The sequence below is a fragment of the Balaenoptera ricei genome, chromosome 5 (assembly GCF_028023285.1).
Source record: "Balaenoptera ricei isolate mBalRic1 chromosome 5, mBalRic1.hap2, whole genome shotgun sequence".
Lineage (NCBI taxonomy): Eukaryota > Metazoa > Chordata > Mammalia > Artiodactyla > Balaenopteridae > Balaenoptera > Balaenoptera ricei.
This window is the reverse complement of record NC_082643.1, coordinates 24566314-24581145: the sequence shown is the minus strand read 5'-3', so window position 1 is coordinate 24581145 and position 14832 is coordinate 24566314. Positions and strand designations below refer to the sequence as shown.

General features: G+C 39.0%; 1 protein-coding gene across 1 annotated transcript in view; it reads right to left on the bottom strand.

Moving 5' to 3' along the window:
• Positions 1 to 468: 468 nt before the first annotated feature.
• Positions 469 to 14832, bottom strand: part of MGST2 (microsomal glutathione S-transferase 2) — a 31925-nt gene continuing 17561 nt past the window's right edge. The window contains exons 3-5 of the mRNA XM_059922517.1: positions 5296 to 5366; positions 2419 to 2515; positions 469 to 1939 (exon numbers count right to left, since the gene is read on the bottom strand). Of these exons, the coding sequence (XP_059778500.1) occupies positions 1810 to 1939; positions 2419 to 2515; positions 5296 to 5366 (298 nt within the window). The 3' untranslated portion in view covers positions 469 to 1809. The remainder of the gene's footprint in view (positions 1940 to 2418; positions 2516 to 5295; positions 5367 to 14832) is intronic.

The window sequence follows — 14832 nt, the reverse complement described above, 5'->3', positions numbered from 1 at the left end:
GTAACCAAATTACAGGAATTAAAATCATCAAGAGGTTGCCTTGGTGACAATAGAATTGGAACAAAGGAAATAAATTCTATAGTTCAGATATTTTTAAAGATAAAAAGCTTTGATATACCGGTGCGACCATCTTCTTTTTTCCACATGTTGTTTAACCAACTCTGTGTGTGTGTCTTTGTGTGTGTGTGTGTGTATGTGTTTATAGTTTACGTCTTTAAATAGTTCCAATTTAAATGCAAGATAGAAATTGTTTAAAAATCCTCAAGTGTAAGATTTGGAAAGTTGTGGTTTTTTTCCCACTTCCAAAGGATAATGAGTTTGCAGTAATTATGCTTTATGGTCAAAAATTTGCACTTTACCCCCTGGCGGGACACATTAAATTTAAGTTCTCCATGAAAAAAAAAAAAATTGCACTTTCTCTTCCTTTATTGTCTTCAATGTGTAAAACAATTAAAATGTCACAATACGAGTCACTATAACTGACTGAAATACTAAAAAGTAAAAAGACCATAGAATCATAGCATTTTAAAATATTAGCCCCATTTTACCTGAGAAAAAAACTGAGGCAGAGAGCTACACGGCTGTGGTAGCATAGCCAGCGAGTGGTAGAACAGGATTAGTGTGACTGGCCCTGGAGTCTTCACTTCTTTTGCTGCAGGACCTCTGCGGTGAGCTGCCTTATCCGGAGTCAAAGAGCCAGTTAGTGGGGGAACTGGGCTGATGTCCAGATACCCCATTCCCAGACTGGTCGTTCTCAGTGTACTCTGGGGTATTTAGCCCAGGTATTTGGGATGCAAGAGGTTGTCGTGTCTTCTCCCCTACTATTTTGGAAACGCTAGTGTTTTAATGCCTTTATTTTTCTCTATTATTCATAGCCTCTGTAACTGCCTTTGTACCCACACACCAAAAAAGGCCCAATAAAAAGTTTCTTGGAGATGCCTACACCAGATTCAAGGCTGTCACACTTTCTTTAGAAAAATTACAGAGAGCTCTTTTCCTGATGCTAAAAAGTTATATATGCTCATAATTCCATTCTCCTAAGGCCCCTGAAGACTCATTCCCATTTTACAGATGAAGAAAGTGAAGAAGGGTCATTTGCCTTTTGCCAGACAGTGACTGCACGTCAGGGTCCAACAGCAGCAGGCCCCCAGCCCCACGTGGCATGGGAAGTGCAGTGGAACCCAGCCTAGGCTCTCCAGCCATGACCATGACCCTCCTTCCCCTGCCCAGGGGCAAGATATTCCCCGAGCACTCTTCTCTGGATGGTTTCTTGAAAATGACACACCTTTTTTTTTTTCTTTTTCCTTTGTTTGTTACAAAGTCCATTTTCACAGCCAGATGTGCTTTGTGCTGTTAGTTGATGACTCTCTTCTCTGGCTACTTGATGTGTTTGCCTGACTTCCCTCACCAACTGTTGCATTCCTGCAACTAATGAAGTGGGCTCAGCTGCCTTATCAGCATCTATCTGGAACTTTCCATCGAGAAGCAGTCTTAGAGGTGAGTGATGGCAGTGGTCCACGGAAAGCCCTAGACACAGACAGGTCAGGCTGCTTTCTCCCTACACCAGCAGTCATGACTTTGGCATGTGCTTCTAAAACCAGGGCTCAACACACTTCCACTGATGCTACGGATCCCCCGCCTCAGAGCAAACTTCAGTTGTTAAACTAACAGGAAAATCTAAAGGGGATGTTTCTCCAAAGCCATTTCAAAAAAAGGAGACTTACTTCTTTTAATTGAACAAGTGGCACCATCTAACCTTTAGAGTGGAAACATCTTCTGCAAGCATTTGAGCAAAGGGAGGGGGGAACGTTAGAAGTGCCTCAGTTTCTTGGCAACACTGAAGTCCAGGTATTCATCCAGAAAGCTGCTTGCAATCCCCGGGGTGCCTAGAACAGTCAACAAGGCCAAAAGCCCCAGACTCAACCGGAAACCAGTGATCCTGCGGGCGGATGTGAGAGAGAGAGAGGTGATAAATAAACTGGGCTACAGGGATGACCCTGGGGAGCCTGGGGCAGAACTCTCATTGTGGACACTGCCCAGAACTTCCATGTTTTCACCATTTGAAAATTTTGATTCGTCAGATAAATTAAAGAGGACGCCTAGCCACAGAGGTCAAGCGGCTCCTTTCGAACATTCAAAGGATTATCAAGGCCGGGAGGGATTATTTCCTTGGAAACTTTTGGGAGATAGTGCAAAATGTTTGCAAGCTTTTAAAGTGTGGCGGTCAAAAGAGTGCACACTTAGTGTACAGTTTTATCCTTGCAATTTCCTGTCTCACACCTAATTGTGTAGGGCCTGGTGAGACTTGGCCTCAGGCAACATAGATCACTTCTGCCGTCATAGCCATAAGTGCTGTATTACTCTCAGGAACAGGAAGCTAATATAGGCTCCATCCTGCTACTTTTTGTCTAAACACACAATTCTTGGGTGTTCCTTACCTTTTTTTTAGCAGCTTCTGAGTATCCCCAGAAATACTGGTGACGGACATATATGTACACCAGACTTGTCTGGTGTACTTGTCTAAGTATCAAAAACTACAGAGAAAAAAAATAGAAAAGACACAGAACATGATGGCAGCCTCTCAAAATGCGGTGTGAAAGTTGACAATACTCACAGAACGTGTATCTGACAAAAGACTTGTGTGCAGAACTCTGGCAATTCAATAATGAAAGAAAAACAACTTAGTGTTTTGAATGGGCAAAATATTTGAATAGAAAATTCACATAGCAAGATAAACAAATGTACCAATATGCACATGAAAATTTTTTCAACATTATTCAACATCATTCAATATCAGCAAAACTGCAATTTAAAACCACAATGAGATGACACCACTTGCACACCCACCAGAATGGCAAAATATTAAAAAGACTGAAGCATAAAATATTGGGGGTGTTGGAATCTCATACATTATTTGTGGGAATGCAAAATGGTACAGCCGCTTTGGGAAAAGTTCTGGTAGTGTCTTATAAAACTAAACATTACTTTTTGACCCAGCAATTCCTTCCTTTCCTGTGTATTTACCCAAGAGAAATGAAAGCACATGTCCATAAAAAAACTTGTACAGAATGGTCATTGCAGCTTTATTCATAATAGCCAAACACTGAAAACAGCCTGGAAATCTATCCACAGGAGAATGGATAACCAAACTGTGATAACCATACAATGGAGCCCCATTGGCCATGAAAAGAAACAGACAACTTGCAACAAACAGCATGGTGAATCTCAGAAATATTCTGCTGAGTGAATGAAGCATTATGCAAGAGTACATACTATGATTCCAATTACAGAAAGTTCTAGAATGGACAAAACTAAACTATGATTTAAAAAAATCAGAGCATTGTCTGCCTCTGAAAGGGACTGGGAAGGACCTGAGGAAACTTTCTGAGTGGTTGTCATGTTCCATATCTTGATAGGGCTTTGAGTGACACAGGTGTATACACTTGTCAAAACTCATCGGATGGTACACTTAAGATTCGTGCATTTCACTAAATACAAATTTTACCTAAAAGAAATGTAAAGTGTGGGGTTCTGTTCTGCCATCCAGTCCAATGAAAACTCTCAATATCTTCCCTACACTAGAGACCCTCTGTCTTCCTCAACACTTCACAGATGTAAATTGCCAGAGCCCTCTTAGAAACACTAGAAGTCTGTCTGTAGGACTCTGATATGCTGGATAAAATGAAATTCATTATTTTATTAGGTCATAAACATTTTTTTTGGCTTCTACTATATACCAGGTATTATTCTAAGGATTGCAGTTAGCTGTGAAAAAGATACAAGCTCCTTGCCCTTATGGAGTTTATCATCAAAGACAGACAACAAAGGGGAAAACAAGAAGAAAAAGAGACTTGAACGTGCTGTGAAGGAAATGAAGGAGGATGGGCCGCCAGGAACTGGAGGAGGCCGCCTTTAGGAAGGGTCAGGGAAGGCCCCTGTGAGGGAATGACGCTTGTGCTGCGCCCCGAAGGGTGAGAACGAGGGGGCCCAGCAAACAGCAGGAGGAGAAAGGGTGGAAGGGCCACCTGGCCTCTGAGGAAGGGGAGAGATTCTGAGCACGCTGCGGTTTAGAAACTCTCTATCTAATCCATTACTCCCACAAATCCAATGGGAACTGTTCAAGGCAGTTAATAGGCAACCTACTCTGGATGAGAAAGAGTGCAAATTACAACAAGATACCCAAGAAATCCTTTCCTGATAGGCGGTCGGCCTCATTCAGCCCATCACAGGGAAATCCAAAGGTTCAAGTGGCAGAGGCCGAGTCCCATTAACAAAAGGCACTTTTGTTATTAGTTGTGAATGTGGTCTCACCTGACAAGGACCTGCCGCCTTCATTCTTGCCCTTAAGGGATAAAAACGTAAGTTGGAACAAAGTTAAATCATTCTCTAGAGGACATTTTAGCTGAAATTTCTCAGTTGACAGTAAAAATTACAAGAGGGGAGGTGATAGGGTTGCCTTTAAAAACCAGCTAGATTTGGGGTTATTTAAATCGTAGCAATCAAGTGTCAAACCCAAATGAGGCCACGGAGAGTTATCAGAAAGAAAAAGGGATTGAATTTCTCCAAATAAGGTAGCTGATGCTAGTCTGAGCTCCCGTGAAAGGAGCGGGAAGAGTTTGGGTAAAGCCCTCAGCTCACCAAGGATACTCCATTCAAATGGAAAGCAGATGTTTATAGAGTTTCTACATACAGTAGTAGCAGCACTACATCCTTGGAAACTCTTAACAAAAAGTACATGGGTTGTTGGGTCAAATACCTATAAACCCTGCTCTGTACTCAAAAGCTACTTTTCTCCTACATTGGGAAATGTTAAGTTGGACAAACGACTTAACCTCTCTGTACTTCAGTTTCCTCACCTGTAAAGCAGGAATGAATTACAGACCCTGCCACAGCGGAAGATAAATCCTACATATGAGATAATACGTGCATGACACTTAAAAACTGTACCTGGCACAAAGTAAGTATTCAATAAATATTAGCTATAATTATTAGGGTGAACTGTTAATTCTGTGTTCTGTTCCTGCAAATAAATTAGAATTTAGCGTATTAGATTTGAAGACAAAATCGCATGTCATATTCATTCTGGATTCCCCCACGTACAGTTTGTTCCAAGTTTTTAAAAAATCACTGAATTAAATTGCAATGACGCCAAAGTTAGCCTATCTGCAGCACAGTGTTCTTTGATGCAAACAGACAGTGCTTATTTTGTTTAAAACAACTTCCAGGATCAGTAGATGTCTGGTTGTGTATCTGCTGTTTAATAGTTGTAAGGACCATAGTCGTCATTAAACTTACCTTGGTTGAAATACCATCCAGCCATCCACAATGTAATCATAAATATTGGGTAAAACTCCACACAGTTTTGTCTGCAGGAAGAAAATAAAGATGTGGGTTATTTTATGAAAAAAACTATACATCAAAGCAGTGAGTTTTCATCTATAGGTAAATGTCCACCCTCTTCTTACAAAAATAATTATAAGAATTAACCTAAAGAGCATAAATGTCCTTACAGGTAAAATTAGTCTTTCAAGGTGGGACTCAAACATTTTTTTAAACCTCAGAGCAGGGCTAAGAATCACTCTCCTACGTGTAAGTTGCCAGCAATAGAAATGAAGTGTAGCTCTTTTCCAAAAGACAGGCCTGGAGATGGTCCTGATTCCGAGCCTAAAGATCATTCTGTATCTTATCTAAATAACCCAGAAAATAACTCAATTCATATTAAATGGATTTCTTCCCCAGAATTCCCTTGCATCTATTGCCTTCCATTTGAGCTACTCAACACATTAAAAATGGTTTTTAAATAATTCCCCTAAAGCCTCCTGAAATAAATGAATGAGCGTATTTCATTCCCATTTTATGGAGGAAAAAAAACTAAAGACTGAGAACCCAAGCTGATGGAAGCCTTGCAGAGAAACAGAGGTAGTCTGTGTCATCTCCAGATTCCAAAGCTCTGTCCTAATGTCAAGTCAAATAGCTTCTATTCATAGAAGACTTGGATGGAAAATTTGACACTATTTTAAGCGAAAGGGAATGCTTCTCTGGGAACTATAATTAATTCATCTGCACCTAGCAAAAGGAAAAAAGATGAACTATATTCATCTTCCTTCCTGTGCTACACCCCCAAGTGATCTTGGTTAGGTTGGCTGAGCTCTTTCCTGACAATATCACAACCAGAAAAAAAACTTTAATGTAATTCGCAATGAGGTCTTGAGTTGATCCTGGTGGAATAGTCATAGTCTACAGGATTAGAAATGATCCTACATCCTTCCTTAAGCTGTAAAGCTTAAGTATGTAAGGTTATGAGGCAATTGACCCAGAAACAGTTGATTCCGGTTCTTGAAGGCTGAGTCTTCTAACCCAGGTCACCATGAATGATTCTTCCTTTTTTTTCTTCTTTTTTTCGCTTTTTTTTCTCTTTTCTTTCTTAATGAAAAAAAAAGTGTTTTTTTTCCTTTTCTTTTGTGACCAAGATGGTGACATGGGAGGCTCTTAAACTTCCCTCCTCCCACAGATGCACTGAATGTACAGATACACACAGAGCAATTCCCTCTGAAAGAAATCCAGAAACCAGCTGAATGACTCCTACACATCAGGCGAATAAGAAAATAGCCACACTGGCAGTTCCCTGGTGGCCTAGTGGTTAGGATTCCAGACTTTCACTGTCGTGGCCCAGGTTCAATCTCTGATCAGGGAATTGAGATCCTGCAAGCCGTGTGGCATGGGCAAAAAAAAAAAAAAAAGTAGCCACACTGAAATAAGTAGGAGAAGCTGAGACACACTCTCATCATAAACACCACCCCTAGCATAGCACCATACATTCAGGAGAAAATCCTCAACCCCCAGCTTCTCCCTGAGGAGCAAAGGGTTTAGATTGCATATCTAGCACCCCAACTTTTAAGACTTCCACCTGAGGGCTGGGTCCCCAAAACACCTAGTTCTGCAAGCCAATGGGGCTTGCATCCATGAGACTCACAGGACTATAGCAAACAAAGAAGCAATTCTTAACAGAGCACACGAACACTCAGTACAGCTAAGCCTCCAGGGCTCAGTGCAGAGGGAGCAGGCAAAAACTCCTGTCGCCAGGCTTTCTCTAGAAAGGGTTTGACTCCATACTTTACAAGCTGATGCCTGGAGACCCAGCTTCTAGTTCAGCACGTATCCAAGGGCTAGCTGGATCCTCTCTGGAGCCCAGGGGAGCTCATGGGCACTTCTCTTGCCTACTTCCTTCAATTTGCTCCACTGATAAAACCAGATTGCCAGCATCTGTCTGGAAGGAGTCTGTACACACATCTGGCACCCCAGCTTTTGCAGCTTCTCTCTGAGGGACCGGCCTCCAAATCACCTAGCTCTAATAGCCAATGAGGCTTGCATTCACAAGTCTCACAGGACCATAGCAAACAAAGAAGCAATTTTGAACTTTGTAAGCCAGAAGGGAGTGGGAAGATATACTCAAAGTGCTGAAAGAAAAAACTGCCAACGAAGAATACTCTACCCTGAAAAGTTGTCCTTCAAAATTGAAGAGATAAAGAATTTTAGAAACAAAATCTGAAGGAGTTCATCACCACTAGACTTGGTATAAGAAATGTTAAAGCGAGGTCTTCAGAGAAAAACAAATACCGTATGATATCACTTACATGTGGAATCTAAAAATTTACAACAAACTAGTGAGTATAACAAAAAAGAAGCAGTCTCAGAGATATAGAGAACAAATTAGTCATTACCAGTGGGGGAGGGGGCAATAGAGGAGTGGGGGAGTGGGAAGTACAAACTACTGGGTGTAAGATAGGCTCAAGGATGTATTGTACAACATGGGGCATACAGCCAATATTTTGTAACAACTGTAAATGGAAAGTAACCTTTGAAATTTTTATTTAAAAATTAATAAAAATCCTGACATATGTAAAAACTATAGGTCCTCAAGTTGAAATGAAAGGATGCTAATTACTAATATGAAAATATATGAAAGTATAAAACTCACCAGTAAAGGTAAATATATAATTTAATTCAGAATTCTCTCATATTGCAGTGATGGTGGGTAAATCACTTACAACTCTAGTATAAAGGTTAAAAGACAAGAGTATTAAAAACAAAACAATAATAATTTGTTAATAGCTATACAATATTAAAAAATATAAATTTGTGCATCAAAAACATAAAATGGGGAAGAACTGTAAAAATATAGAGCTTTTGAATGCATTCAAAGTTAAGTTGCTATCTGCTTAAGATGGACTGTTATAAATATAAGATGTTTTATGTAAGCTTCTTGGTAACCACAAAGCAAAAGTCTATAGTAAAAAAAAAAAAAAAAAAAGTCTATAGTAGATATACAAAAGATAATGAAAAAGGAATCAAAGCATAGCACTATAGAAAATCATCATATCACAAAGGAAGAGAGCAAGAAAGGAACAAAGGAATTACAAAACAGCCAGAAAACAATTAACAAGATGTCAATAGTAAGTTCACACCTATCAGTAATGACTTTAAATGTAAATGAACTAAAGTCTCCAATCAAAAAACACAGAGTGGCTGAATGGATAAAAAAATATAAGACCCAACTATATGTTGCCTACAAGAGATTCAGATAAAATAGACTTTAAGCCAAACACTTTAACAAGAGATAGAGATGGTCATTACATAATGATAAAGGGATCAATTCATCAAGAAGATATGACAAGTGTAAATATTTATGCACCCAACATTAGAGCAACTAAATATATAAAGCAAATATTAACAGATCTGAAGGGAGAAACAGACAGCAATACAATAAGAGTAGGAGACTTCAATACCCCACTTTCAACAATGAATAGATCATCCAGATGGAAAATCAATAAGGAAACATTGGGCTCAAACTACACATTAGACCAGTAGACCTAACAGACATATTCAGAACATTCCATTTAACAACAGCAAAACAGACATTTCTTCTCAAGTGCATATGGAATAGGATAGATCAAAAAATAAATAAAATTAAGAATATTGAAATCATATCAAGCATCTTTTCTGACCACAATGGTATGAAACTAGAAATTAATTACAAGAAGAAAACTGGAAAATTCATATATATGTGGAGATTTAAAAACATGCTCTTGAACACGAGTCAAAGAAAAAAATCAAAAGGGAAATCAAAAAATATCTTGAGACAAATGAAAATGGAGACACAATATACAAAAACTTATGGAGTACAGCAAAAGCAGTTCTAGAGGGAAGTTTATAGTGACAAACACCTACATTAAGAAAAAAAGAAAGATCTCAAATAAACAACCTAAATTTACATTTCAAGGAACTAGGAAAAGAAGAACAAACTGAGCCCAAACTTAGTAGAAGAAAGGAAAAAGCAAAGGTTACAGAAAAAATATGAAATAGAGACTAAAAAGACAAAAGATCAATGAAACTAAAAACCGATTTTTTGAAAAGGTAAGCAAAATTTACAAAACTTTAGCTAGACCAAGAAGAAAGAAAAGAAGACTCAAATAAATAAAATCAGAAATGAAAGAGGAGACATTGCAATTGATCACACAGAAATACTAAGGATCATAAGAAACTATTATGACCAATTATATACCAACAAAGTAGACAACCTAAAAGAAATGGATAAATTCCTAGAAATATACAACCTACAAAGTCTGAAACATGAAGAAATAGAAAATCTGAATTGACCAATTACTAGTAAGGAGATTGAATCAGTAATCAAAAACATCCTGACAAAGAAAAGACCAGGACCACAACAGGTGAGTTCTACCAAATACTGAACAACAATTAATACCATTCCTTCTCAAATCCTTCCAAAAAATACAAGAGGACAGAACACTTTCAAATTCATTTTGTGAGGCCAGCATTATTGTGATACCAAAGCCATTACTGTGATATCACAGCATTACTGTGATACCAAAGGACATTACAAGAAAAGAAAATTATAGTTCAATATCCCTGATGAACATAGATGCAAAAATTCTCAACAAAATTTTAGCAAACTGAATTCAACAATATATTAAAAGGATCATACACCACGACTGAGTGGGATTCATCCCAGGGATGCAAGGATGATTCAACATACACAAATCAATCAATGTGATACACCACATTGACAAAATGAAGGATAAAAATCACATGACCATCTCAATAGATGCAGAGAATGCATTTGACAAATTTCAACATCCTTTATGATAAAAACTCTCAATAAACTGCGTATAAAAGGAATACACTTCAACATAATAAAGGCCATATATGACAAGCCCACAGCTAACATCATACTCAACAATAAAAAGCTGAAAACTTTTCCTCTAAAATCAGGAACAAGACAAGAGTGCCTACTCTCATCACTCCTATTCAACATAGTACTGGAAATCTTAGCAATTAAGCAAGAAAAAGAAATAAAAGGCAACCAAATCAGAAAGGAAAAAGTAAATTTGTCTCTGCAGATGACATGATATTATATATAAAAACTCCTAAAGATTCCACCAAAAAACTGTTAGAACTAATAAGTTCAGTAAAGTTGCAGGATACAAAATCAACATACAGAACTTCCCTGGTGGTGCAGTGGTTAAGAATCCTCCTGCTAATGCAGGAAACACAGGTTCGAGCCCTGGTCCGGGAAGATCCCACATGCCACAGAGCAACTAAGCCCGTGTCCCACAACTACTGAACCTGTGCTCTAGAACCCGCGAGCCACAACTACTGAGCCCATGTGCTGCAACTACTGAAGCCTGTGCGCCTAGAGCCCGAGCTCCGAAACAAGACAAGCCACCACAATGAGAAGCCTGTGTAGCACAGTGAAGAGAAGCCCCCACTCACCACAACTAGCGAAAGCCTGCACAAAGACCCAACGGGGTCTGCAACGAAGACCCAACAACAAAGACCCAACGCAGCCAAAAATAAATAAATAAATAAATTTATTTAAAAAAAAAAATCAACGTACAAAATCATTTGTTTATGTATACACCAACAATGAACTATCAGAAAGATAAATTAAGAAAACAATCCCATTTACAACTGCATCAAAATGAATAAAATATTTGGGAATAAATTTAATCAGGGAGGTAAAGACCTGTAAACTGAAAACTACAAAACACTGATGAAAGAAACTGAAGAAGACACAAATAAATGAAAAGGTATTCCATGCTCATGAATTGGAAGCATTAAGATTGTTAAAATGTCCATAATACTTAAAGCAATCTACAGATTCAATGCAATTCCTATCAAAATTCCAGTGGCATTTTTCACAGAAATAGAAAAAAATCCTAAATTTCATATGGAACCAAAAAAAGAACATGAATAGCTAAAGGAATCTTGAGAGAGAAGAACAAAGCTGAAGGCATTGCACTTCCTGATTTCAAATTATATTACAAAGCTGTAGTAATTGAAATGGTATAGTATTGGCATAAAAACAGACACATAGATTAATGGAACAGAATAGAGAGCCAGAAATAAACCCATGCATATGTGGTAAATTAGTTTTTACAAAGGAGCCAAGAATATACAATGGGGAAAGGATAGTCTCTTCAGTAAATGGTGTTGAGAACACTGGACAGCCAAATGCAAAAGAATGAAACTGTACCCCTGTCTTACACCATACACAAAAATCAACTCTAAATGGATTAAAGACTTGAACATAAGACCTGAAACCATAAAACTCATAAAAGAAGACATAGGGGAAAATATTCTTGACATTGGCCTTGGCAATGATTTTTTGGATTTGGCACTAAAAGCAAAGGCAACAAAAACAAAAATAAACAAGTGGGACTACAACAAACTAAAAAGCTTCTTCACAGCAAAGGAAACTGCCAACAAAATGAAAAGGCAATCTATGGAATGGGAAAAAATATTTGCAAACCACACATTCGATAAGGGGTTACTACCCAAAATACACAAAGAACACATACAACTCAATAGCAGAGAAAACCAAATAACCCAATTAAAAAACGGGCAGAGAACCTGAATAGACATTTTTCCAAAGACATAAATGATCAACAGGTACCTGAAAAGGTGCTCAACATCTCTAATCATCAGCAGAATGCAAATCAAAACCACAGTGAGATATCACCTCACACTTGTTAAAATGGCTATTATCAAAAAGACAAGGAACAAGTGCTGGCAATAACTTGGAGAAAAGGGAACCTTATACACCACTGATGGGAGTGTAAACTGATGCGATCTCTATGGAAAACAGTATGGAGGGTCCTCAAAAAATTAAAACTAGAACTACCATATGATCCAGCAATCCCACTCCTGTGTATATATCCAAAGGAAATGAAATCACTATCTTGAAGAGATATCTGTACTCTCATCTTGATTACACTGTTATTCACGTAGGCAAGATATGGAAACAACCTAAGTATCCAACTGTGGATGAATGGATAAAGAAAATGTGATATACATATATGTAATGAAATATTATTCAACATTTAAAAAGAAGGAAATCCTGCCATTTGCGACAAACTGGATGAACCAGCAGGGCCTTTTGCTAAGTGAAATCAGCCAGATAAAGAAAGACAAATAGTGCATGGTATCACTTACATGTAGAATCTTAAAAAAAAAAAAAAAAAAGGTGAACTCACAGAAACAGAGAGTAGAATGGTAGGTGTCATGGTCTGAGGGTGAGCAAAATAGGGAGAGCCTAATAAAAGGGTACAAACTTTCAGTTATTAAAGGAATGAGGTCTGAGAATCTAATATATAACATGGTGACTATAGTTGACAACACTTTATCGTATAATTGAAATATGCTAAGAGAGTAGAACTTAAGTGCCCTCACCAAAAAAAAAAAAAAAAGAGTAAATATGTAAAGGGTAAATATGTAAGGTAAGGGATGTATTAATTAACTCAGTGGGGGAAATCCTTTCACAAATCATACGTTTATCAAATCATCATGTTGTACACTTTAAATATCTTACAATTTTATTTGTCAATTATACCTCAATAAATCTGAAAAAAAATCTCTAACTCAAAAAAAAGAAGAAGAAGAAGAAAGCCTAATTACAAAGCATAATTCTTTCCTCATTCTCCATAAATCTACGGGAAATTGTGGATGGGTCAACTCAACCTTATTAGTTTCTGACTCAACTACATTAGAAAAAACTCCCTGCTAATCATTCAGCCATCTCTTAAAGCTGGGTAAAAAAGCTTCCTAACTAACTGCATAACTCAGCGCTCATATAAAGACCACAGCTGGTGCAGAGTCAGAAGCATGAGTGGACCTTTCTAACCCTGAGCCGGCAATGACGACGGTAAAGTCACCCACGCAGCTCTCTAAGAGCCAGAAGAGCGATCATCAGACCCCTGGCACATCAGAAATGCAGAATACGAATGCCAAATGCTTTCCTCTTCATTTTTTTTTTACTGTTGCCTTTAAGGCCTGAAAGCCCACTGGAATGACCTAAGGAATATCTTGTCCAGAGCCTGACACTGATACCCTCACAAACCATAGCCACAACTTTCTCATTCTTAGGGAAATAACTGAGCTTTGTCTTTCTGCCATTTCCTATCCTTGGCGTTATTTTGCTTCTGATGGTTGCCTTTTTACTAACGTCTTTTAAAGTTTGTGAGTTCCTATGGTAGGTTGAGTGAAAAGATGCTTTACAAATGTGAATCGTCAGAATAATTACAGCTATGTTAAAAAACATTTCCTTTTCCTCGGCTAAATCCATGGACCTGTTTTCCATGAAGTAAAAGAGCAGAAGTATGCTCTATTTTCCACAGCCAATGTCAAGGGCATGATCCCCTTTGTCTTCTTCTATGAGTTTTATCCTTTTTGGAAACAAAACACAATTGTCCCATCTTCTATCTAGTCTTGTAAAACACCTTAAATTATCCCAAAATTTAAGGGGTAAGTTCTTCTACAACACGACACAAAATTAGCCATGATGAGATTTTTTTTAAAAATCACCCTTGGACTTCCCTGGTGGCGCCTTGGTTGGGAATCCGCCTGCCAATGCAGGGGACACGGTCCCTGGTCCAGGAGGATCCCACATGCCAGAGAACAACTAAGCCCATGAGCCACAACTATACTGAGCCTGCACTCCAGAGCCTGCGACCCACAACTACTGAGCCCGCATGCCAAAACTACCAAAGCCTGCGTGCCCTAGAGCCCATGCTGCAACTACAGAAGCCCACGTGCCTAGAGCCTGTGCTCCACAACAAGAGAAGCCACCGCACCTCAACGAAGAGTAGCCCCCTCCCACTGTAACTAGAGAAAGCCCGCGCGCAGCAACGAAGACCCAACGCAGCCAAAAGAATAAATAAAAAATTTTTTAAAAATCACCCTCAAAACCAGTCCATATTATTCTTCATAAAGTCTAACTATTTAGAAGGTTTTTTCTCCCCACTGTACTAGCAGCCTTGGCTAGGCACGTGGGGCAGATGATATTATATAAAAGCATCCCAGCCAAGCCCAAACTGAGCTGCAGAGGCAGAACCTTGGGTCTGTGGCCCCTGTGGGCATCTGTCCACACACACTGAGATGCAGGTGCGCTTTTGTGTCTCTTATTTGCAAGAGGAAGAAGGCCTCTGGGCAAGAAAGAGTGAGGAAAGAGGAAATGAGGAAAACGGAGGGATGTTCTGGGGTCTTTCCCACCCCTGCCCAAGCCAGGGGACCGGTTTCACACCTGAGTGGAGACCAGGCTGAAAGCTGAAGGATGGTCTTCATGAAAGGACTGGTGAAACTCCAGATGCCTGCAATGCTATGCCTCAGACAGAAGTGCCAAACAGCTGCAGAGAGCCACAGCCCTCACCTCCCTCTGCCACAGACCAAAGAGCAGCCGGAGAGCAGTCATGGAAGACTCCAGAACCTGGGGAGGGATCCCGAACTCACAGGACTGGAGGACTGGAGCAGGGCAGT